General features: G+C 36.0%; 1 protein-coding gene across 1 annotated transcript; it reads right to left on the bottom strand.

Moving 5' to 3' along the window:
* Positions 1–6,406: 6,406 nt before the first annotated feature.
* Positions 6,407–9,720, bottom strand: LOC121727908 (F-box/LRR-repeat protein 14). The gene has a single exon (XM_042115959.1). It carries the CDS (start codon positions 9,542–9,544, stop codon positions 8,213–8,215), a length of 1,332 nt encoding a protein of 443 aa, XP_041971893.1. The 5' UTR covers positions 9,545–9,720; the 3' UTR covers positions 6,407–8,212.
* Positions 9,721–10,431: the final 711 nt, after the last annotated feature.

A 10,431-nucleotide genomic window follows, 5' to 3' on the forward strand; every position in this document is an offset into this window, starting at 1 on the left:
AAATCTATATTATGCGTAGTTTCTGAAAGAGCCACATTAAAAATTTCGTATATTACTAATATAGCCCGCTAACAATGTCGGATAGTAATAATATTATGTATAGTCTGTTTTATTAGACTCTGTATATGTATAGGCTATGTAGTATGTATACAGCTAGAAAAGATGCTGTGTACTAGATGTCGAAAATTCGTTTATCTACTGCTTGTTGTGTCCCGTTTATTCTGAGTCCCAGAAAAGACCGGAAAAATGTACGGTTCCCGCGCGATAAACGAATTTTGGCGCAACGGATCAGCCGTCAGTCGTCACTCGTCGCCAATATTAGTACTGGCAATACGTCTCCTTTAATTTTTTGCCACCTCTTCTTTTCTATGCGTAGAGGGGTCATCAATTTAAGTTTCGCTCGGGGTCCGTTTTAAGACATGAAATGACCTTCGCGGTCCATACATTTTATATAGGTACTGTAAAAAAATATTAAACAAAGGTAATTACGGAAATTAAATAGGTATTTATTTAGATATCAATGAGAAAAGTAACCATTTTTGTAGCCAATTCTGAATCTGAAGTTTGGAGTGAAATATTGGTGCAAGCTATAGATATTGACATTAAATCCTAAGATGTTGAAGTCCTAAGATGAACGAAGATCATCTTCGAACATGCTTGGTCCGCGCACACAATGGTTCGGCGGTCCGGATGCGGACCGCGGTCCGCCATTTGGTGACCCCTGCTCTAGTATATCTACAGTCCACGACTACGTAGATGACTATGCAACATGCAAAAACCAATAATATTTACAATTTTGGGGATAATAACCTATTATTCGTAGAAAAGAAACTGTCTAAGTTAACAGGTTGCTATTTAAAATTTCGAATTTCGAATAGTCACACTTCTTATAGAGTAAACTCGTTGCATTCCGTCGAACACGGGTTGCCGTTGTCTTCTATCTTACTCTTTTACATTCAAAATTGAATCTTATTTTGTTGTACTAAGACTGATAATCATCGAAACAACGTGTGGCGTTTACAACAATCGTCCAGCCATTCGAATACAACTCCTATGCCGTCGACATAGAGTTCTTTAACTGCGCCACTTATTTTTGTTTCAAACTGACTTTTATAACATTGGACATAAGATCTAAATACCAATGAGGCTTAATTTACAGGACAATAGAGACCGATCCTTAAACAACTGAGTCAAACAATTTTCACTCTTATGAGTTTGGAATAAGGTATATTAGGATCGAAGTTGGACAGTATCAGAGTTACGTAACCATTGTCTAGTCAAAATAGTCACACGTAGACTATCCTGTCAACTGGCTTAATCGTTACGACTTAAAAAGTCTAGAATATATTATCTGGCCTCTTTATACTGGCCTCTATATACTTTAAATATCGTCCATCGTCTCCTGTTTGAAAAGGTTTCTAGGGCTTTATAACTGTTAATCCATATTCCATACTAATATTAATTATTATAAATGCGAAAGTGTATCTGTGATACGTTGAGTCCCGGGAAAGGACATAATATTAAGTAAGTAAGTATACTTTTTAGCCCTGAAAAAAGTACGGTTCCCGTGCGATTAAGAGGGAACGTGGGTCAGCGGGTGCAGTAGAATTTAAGGCGCTGTGGTTGTTGCAACTACGTAAAATGGGTTTTTAAATAATGTTTTTAGTAAAGGAAATGTCATTATTTAAGTATAAAATAAGTACCGTTTTAAAATTGAGAAAATTTCCTATACGCAAAGGTATATCAGTACACAATTTGAAATATTCTGCTCGATAGAAAAAAATATCAATGATGACTGTTATAACTTATAACGCTGTTTTTCACAATTAAATCATTTTATGGCTAAATTACACACTTTCTAGAAAAAAAACAAAAAATGTAGTATATGTGTCGTTACCTAACCTAAACGATTTGATATATTTGATTTGTGTAATACTAAAAACAAGCGGTTTTTACTCCTATTTCCTATTATCAAGGCACGCAGCGAGCGCGTAACCGCCACTGTACAAGGCGCGCTAATATGAATGTTATTTTAATGTCCTTTACGTCGATATTCGTACTTTCAGACATCGACCTGCTAATTTTAGGGACTCTTGGGCCTCAAACGATGAAACTATTGCCATCACGCTTCACCCTGCGCCGGCACTTGGATTGTGATAGAGACAGATACAGTAAATCGAGGTAACGTAGTCCTCTGATTCCTCCTTCAAAATAGAGCCTATCTTATTATATTTTTTTTAATATCTTCAGGAAGAGTGAGTCTATATGCCTCTACGTTTTTATGTTATCTTAAAGATCTTTCTTTGTTTTATGGTCGGTGGATTGGCATTTGGCGGGATACGGGGCATTCATTTTTTGCGATTTTTGAAGGGTCATAAGCTCAGAACAGGAAAATAAGGTCATAAGTATAAAATATTTTTATTATTTATTAGTTTTAGAAAAAATCGAAGTAGAGGCATAGCTTTAACAGATCCCAATATTGTATAAAAAAATCATTTGTATAGACGCATTGTCCAGGGAGTAAATTGGGGAATACGTTTGTATGGAAAAACAGTGTTAGCGTTCCCTCTTAACGATTTTGGTGCAACCTTTTTTTTTTTTTTTATAAATATTAGTAAGTTAACTTTACAATAAGCTGCAATTCTAGTGAAAGTTTTACTTTGACCCTTGCGAACAAATACTACTTTATTATATATAATATTATTTTATAACCAGTACCAAAACTATAAACGTTTCTAGGTAAACTACAGTATTTCTATTGTAAGTTATTTGAAAATAAACATCATCATTTCGGTTACAAGCGACAAAGGGTCTCGTTTGAAGCCGCCGCAGAATATGACAAAAGGTAAATACGAACAGACCAAGAGCGGACTGTACTAATTTTTTGACCATAAAATATGTTAGATACTTATACGAGTATTTTAAAATGTATTATTAATGGGCTAGTTTGCTTTGCAGTATGCGGGAAAAGTCCATTATACGCATACTGCAAAGCAAATTGTATTTACAAAGCAATTATGAATATGAATTTTCAAAACGCACAACGTAGTTAACCTTAGACTAACCTCAAAAATCAAACATCGTCCTTCTCTCTTCACACTTACGCCCGTCTTTCATCGGTGAAAAAAAACGACGCGGATTCATCGCCAAATTAGTTTTTTCTCAATAACTCGATAAATATACAACATTTTAAAAATCCGCTAGGTCGATCTCTCAATGATAGAATTAAGTATATACAATGTGTTAAAACTTAAAATATTAACTTAGTTGACATAAGTCGAGTCGAACGTCAACGTCTTATTAACGAACGCTTATGTCAATTCCATACATTTTCATCGGCGATTCTATAACGAAGCGAAAACGAAAAAATTTTGGCTCACCCCCCTGATGTTGCGAGTGTTCATGGGCAACGGTAGTTGCTTTCCAGTTTCCATTAGGTTCACTTACGTTTGCCCCCAAATTCATAAAAAAGGGGAGGCATAGATTCTAATGTAAGTTCAATAATGGTCTTAAAGAGGGTTTTCCAGAAAAACCTGCGTCTCCGGAGAGCCACGCGTTCATATAAAGGTATATTACAAGTTATAGGGCATTAGGGTCGGTACACAAATACGCACGACCAAGCGCTATAAATTTGAAAATATTTATTTATTCAATAGGTAGTAGCAACAGTTTCGTTGGCAAAGCGTTGCCCAGTGCGAAATTTAAATTCTTGCGAGTCGGAACGAAACGTGCATAATATTCTCGGCAGTTATTACTTATTAGTTACTAGCTAAAACCTGCACTTTGTGACGGCTCGCGTCGCGTCGCGATCGTCACACCTTGACTGACTGAACACTCTACTTATAAATAAAAATTACTATGTTAAAGCACAAATCCATGGGCGTGCCGCGTGACAGTTTTTCCGTAAAGTGCACCTACCACAAAATGTTTATGTTGTGGGATATACTAGGGCTCGCTTCGCTCACCCGGATTACTGTTAATTTTGTATGTATCGCTGCGTTTCGTCGCATCTCTTTGTGACTTACACTTAGTTGTTTAAATAAAGTCGTAACTAAAGTATAAAACTGTTTCTTTACTCTCTGGTCGTACTTTCATTGTGTTTCTCTCCCAACGCAGTTTTATAGCACATAATAAAATATAATGGCGTATGTTAGAACAGACTTCATCTTATCTTTCGGGTAACAGTTTTTCCGATACTTTTCTTGCCCCAAGATGTTTTGGGTATGTCTTCTGAAGATATCGATAGATAGGACATTCTTTATGTAGGACGATGAAATGTGACAGGTTATGACTTAGGGTTGATTAAGACCGAATAGCGATGCGTAGATGTATTTCTAAAAATATATGGATTTGACAGATTCGCTAGACATCTCACGCAATTAATCTGTTAAATCCATACCAATCGCGCCTCGCCTTGCCTCGTCGTTAATCTCGTCGCCTAAATTTCAGCAAAATCGGTTCAGCGGTTTGGGCGTGAAGAGGTAAAAGACAAACAACCACAATTTGATATGGATGGATAAACCATCAAGATTTGTCTAAGATTCTTCATCATTGGCATTATGAAAAAGCCAAGCGCGGTGCGTCAAAGCCTAAGAAGTTTGGTCCAACAGCGTATTGCCACAGTAGTATAATATTGTATAAATACTGTGGTATTGCCATGGAGATTGTGAACTTTATTACCTTGTGATAAGGTGCTGTCGAAGGCAAAATAACTCCGAACTCGCTGCAGTATGTAGTACCGTTACACGTCGCGACAGTCATCATCATCAGCTGCATACATTAATATATTGACTTCTGAGGGCTTTTTGACAGGTCCTTTCTATCTCTGTTAGATACCACTTTCGAGATTTTCCGCAAATAAAAATGTTGTTCGTCTTATCAAAATGAAGCTACTCACAAAAAATTTGCTTGATAGTATAAGTAATAAAAAAAAATGTTCTAGTGCTCCCGTACATATTTAATGAACTTTCAGAATTACCTTCATTTTGTCAAATGTCAGAAGATCTCCAAAGCTCGGTATGCAGATAAACAAATAATATTATATTTAAAATATACAGTACCCATACTTTTTTTTGTATTTACAATTTGTTTAAAATAATGCTATACTGTAGACAGTATGTAACAATGTTTAGTAAAATAGTCTTCCAAGCTGATTGTCCTATGTAAGAGTCATTGTACCAGCGTATATTATTATTTTATTAAGTATATTATTTTATACATTTTATAAATATCATAATTAGATTAAGGGCTTCATGTTTTTAAAACAAATAAATGAATTATGAAATATAATGAGTACCATTGACAGAGTAGACAGAATTATAGTTGTCATACATTTTATTACTTCCAGTTTATAGACCAAGATCCAGCGCGCATAAATCTCAAATATTATTAAAAAATGGTACAAAAATAATTATGATGTAGCAGTTTACACTTTATTTCAATTTATTATCGCCCTTAACTTCAAGCTGATATCATTTCTAGTTGGCCTTTCTGCATATTATCGAAAAAAATAATTATAACTAGAGTCCGAACTTACCCTGATTAAACTATATTATAATTTTAAATTATAAATACTGTACCTGGTTATGATTTTTTTTGAACCGAAAGAACCAAAGTTATCAATTTTTGGTTCTTATCTGACTTATGATGGAAAACATAAAGAAAATCACAATAGATTTTTTTAGCCACTCGCTTTATTATCTTTTATGTTATATCATCACAGATAGCTGATAATGACTTAATGATTTACAAATAAAAAAAAAAAATGTGTGTATAATTTTAAAGCAATAGACAAGTTTATCACTTGGCACGTATCTAAAATACGTTCAACTTAGCTCTTGGAATGCATTACACATACATCTTCAGCAGTAGAACATAATACAATATATTATGTGTTATCTGTGAACGTCGTAGCGTCGCAGTAGATAACGGCCATTGCTCCTGCGCAAGCCACATCATCAATATCAGCATGATATGTTGACTAGTTTTTAAAATGTATATAGTTAATAATAATCATTATTATTGGCTTTCTTTTCTTTCTCTTAGACATTGGTTATTAAAAACATGTCAAGATAATATAGGATGAGAGAAATATCTAGTTACTGATATTTATTATATAGAATAGTCAGCGGCTATCTTATCTAGGTTCTTTGATGTATAATGAATAGTATACTATTAATATATACATATATTTTAAATGTACATATCTTGTACTTCTAGGATCTAGAGATTAGCTTGTTGTCCTTCTATGCTTTGAGCCAGATCTCTTTCAATATTTCCTAAAGGTTTATAATAAAAGGGTAAATAAAATATCAAATTGATTTGCAACTTAAACAAATGACTTTTAATACGTTATAAGTATCTATATTACAAAGTTTTTGTACAAAAACAACTTAATGATAATATCTAAGTTTAATTTTTAATTCGACCTTATGTTTACAATTCAAAACAGATTAAAATTACGTATAGAATGAGATCTTTGCTAATCAAATATTTATAAAAAACATTGGAAATCATTATTGGCGAGATGCCCAAGATTAATAATAGAAAAAAGACATTAGAACATTTAACCTATTTTATTCTTCAAATTGAATGTGACTATTAGAACATAAGACAAAAACATTTGGAAGAAGTTTTCAAATTACTTTGGCATCAGAAGGTATTATAGGCATACAGCAATATTTAGATTTCTGATATCGGTAATTATTATCAGATAACATTTTGGACGTATCAGATGCATATATTTTGTTATTTTTACAATTTTGATAACTTATTAGTTATTACCGTATGAAAAATGCAACTGAATGCATACAACATGAGTATAATCAGAATACAATATTATTGTAAAGTATATATTATATAATATGTATATCTGCTTTAGTTACTTCTCAGGCTAATATTAGTAGTAGCACTAAACAGTACTAGAAAACTCACACTAACCAGAAGTTCCTTACGTAAGCATATACGGAATTAAACAAATGTACATTGTTACTTATTTGTTCGATTGCAATACATAATATACAACACTCAAGATTTTTCTAAGCACTACAGTTTTATTGAAATAATAGAAAAATCATACATGTAGTATGAAATATGAATATAAGAATTGGAATATGCAGACAAGATGTCTGATGTTTGAGCCCAGAAACAAGCTCATAAAACGAATTGTCTTGAGAGGTAATTTTCCTATAATTTCGTAATGCAGTCTTGTTTGAATATGTCCATTTCACAACCAATTTTGTATTACATTGGTTGTTTTTAGATGTTATGACTTATGTATGAAATGTATTCGCAATGTCATAATACAAATTTGGAAATGAATTTCTGTCCATTATTGGCTCGATAGTGTTAAAAATTTTAAATGTTATATCAGTGATATGAAATACTGATATAAAATGAAAAAAAAAACGGATATCTCGATAAATACTTCTTATTTCTTCATACTTTTGCACAAGTTATTTGTATTGTATCGTACACGAATGTTTCCAACTGTAAATAATTTTATACAATTGAGAACTGTTGTACAGAAACAAGTAAGTGCTCAATAACTTTCAGTTTTGATCTACAACGAGCTACTAAGTTAGTATTACTGCATTTGTCAATAAAATTGTCTCAAAACAAGACATTTTACAATTACTTTCTTTAAAAAATAGTTGAAATAAAAAAAAATGTAGAAGACAAAATTTGTTATTATATACTTATAACTACGTTTACATAACTTGTAAAAAAACGAAACAGTCAAATTCGCTAACAAATCACAGATATCAACATTAGATCGAATTAAAAATACCAATTTGAAGAATGGCTAAACTAACTAATGGAGCAATTATAATGAAATTTGAAACTTGTTTATTTTCCGTATAAGGCAAAACGAGTAACGGAAAGAAAAACAAATTGAAATGTGGGACAAACGAAAACAAACAAATTTCGATTTTCATCAGCGACTAGGCATCGGGGAGACTCGCCTCAAACTCAACATGGACCAACGGAAAATTACAATTTACATTACAACAACATTATAACAATAATTAATAATCGATAACACAGAACGAAACCGAACAGGAGAGCAACCCCGGATCCTAACTACAATCAAATATCTTGAAATTGGTTAATTTTATATTCGCTGTCCAATACAACCTTGGCGGTTCCTTCATTCAAACATGGCCGTCGCACTAACACACGCGAAACGAGACACAGACTAGTGTGTGTGTGGTCACCGCACATGCCACAGGCCGAGGTTGAGCACACTCAGCCGTGGCAACTTCACGATATGGTCCAAGCCCTGCGGGGTTATACACGTACATCCGTATAGGTCTATTGCCTTTAGATTCTGCAAGCCCTCGCCCAACGCACGCAATCCTCTATCCGTGACCCGCGTACATTGGCCTATATTGAGTGTTTCTAGCTGCGACAGCCTGGCTACCCTCTCTAAACCTTCGTCGGTTAGCCGGCAAGCACTGAGTGATAGCGACCGTAGACCCGATAAGCCCAAAGTGGCGTGGAGAAGAGCTTCGTCGCCTACTTTGTCGCAGAATGATACATCCAACGACCTCAACCTTCCGCTCTCGGCTATATGTGCTACACCAGCATCTGATACGCCATCGCACGCCCTCAAATTGACATCTTCTAAGAGTGGAAGTTTTGCTAAATGCCTTAGACCCGCATCTGTGACGGCGACGCAGAAGGAAAGGTTAATGGATTTGAGTTTAGGAAGACCGGTAGCTGCATGCTTTAGGGCTTCGTCCGTGAGCCTTTGGCAATCTTGGAGGCCTAAATATTCTAATTCTGGAGTTCCTCTCGCTTCTCCTCCTCCACACAGGTGAGCTATTCCGTCGTCGTTTACATGCCAACAGGATCTCAAGTTTAGTCGACGCAGTTTTCTCAACCCCCACGCTATCAACAAAAGACCAGTGTCGGTCACATTGCAACAGCCGCCGAGCTCCAATTCTTCCAGATTTTTGAGTGATTGAGCTATTCTTCCTAGAGATGAATCGGTTACTTGTTTGCATAGTGATAAATCTAGTCTTTTGAGAGCTGGAAGTTCGGAAGCGAATGCACTAGCCAGGGCTGCATCTGTTACACTGTAACAGCCGCTCAACGATAGTGACTCGAGTCCCGGCAGTGACGCGACGGCATCTCTCAAGCCTCGTCTCAGAGATAGCACCTGCAGCTTCCGCACCCCTCTTCTAGCTAATGAAGCGAACAGGACCGGCGCCGGTCTTCTCAAATGTAGCGCCGCTTCGACTCCGCGCCAAACCGATCTACGGTCGGCTGCATCTCTCCAAGTGCGGCAGACCTGGGCCGCCCGCCCCTTGTCACGCACTGGTAATTTTTCAAATATTAAAGCTAGAAGTTCCGGATATAGCCTAGAAATGTGCGTTCCCTGAGGCTCCGGGACGGGTTCGGGCACGTGAGACGTAGACAGATGCGGTCTGTGTATTCTATACGGAGCGGTTCGGTTTTTCCGTCTCGTCGTAGTCGGCAATTCGGTGAGACCGAGGCGCTCCTCATGCCAGGATAACACTTCCTCCGTCCACGCACTCATCGCACTACACTATAACATGACACGGGTTGTTGTCGGACCGGTTTTCGGTGAAATCGAGCGTCGCAGCGAGGAGCGTGCGTCCCGCTCGGCAATCTGCGATGCACTGGCGGCGGGGCGCTGCCCCCCGCGCACCGCTCGCTCGCTATTGGTCGCGGCCGCCAGCACGTGACGCGCGCCGTATCGATTCGGAGGCTCTGCGGCGGCATTTTTAAGTTGGCGGGCCGAGAGCCCGCCTTCGTCCCTCGCTCCGCTTTACGCCCGCTTCATAGACTGTATAAATTACCAGAGGTGCTCTTCGATTTACTTTTAACTTAATTAATTATTATTTAAAATCATAATTATATATTGACACTTTTGGAACTATTAAACTCTTTACTTTAAAAAACTTTTGAAGTAAGAAACTCGCACAAACTAATATGCAAATAACTGCAATTTATATAAGTTATAATAATATAACATGGAAACGTGCGATTTAGAATAATTGTCAGTAAATTATGTTACATATTTTACCAATTTATTATAGACTGGCTTTACTTGATTTCTTCTTTTTATGTTAAAATAAATTTTTAACATATTTTGTTTATTCAAAATCAATACATAATTTAATATTCAAGTAGCCTAAGGCGGCTTCTATGGAATAATATTATTTTTCATCTATAATTCAAAGGTGCCTTTTGCTCCTAATTTCATTCCTGATTACATTATCATAATATTTATATTTTGTACTCAAACTTCAAAGTGAGAAGGAAACATTATAAATTATATTCTTTTAATTCAGAGTCTTTATACAGATAGGTATAAAATCGTAATCACGCCTGCTTAGACAATCTATGACGATAGTGATAAGGCGGCAAAACAAGTCAGCGCGCCGTATATTTTCGTTCGCG

The sequence above is a fragment of the Aricia agestis genome, chromosome 6, assembly GCF_905147365.1.
Source record: "Aricia agestis chromosome 6, ilAriAges1.1, whole genome shotgun sequence".
In the NCBI taxonomy this organism is placed as follows: Eukaryota; Metazoa; Arthropoda; class Insecta; order Lepidoptera; family Lycaenidae; genus Aricia; species Aricia agestis.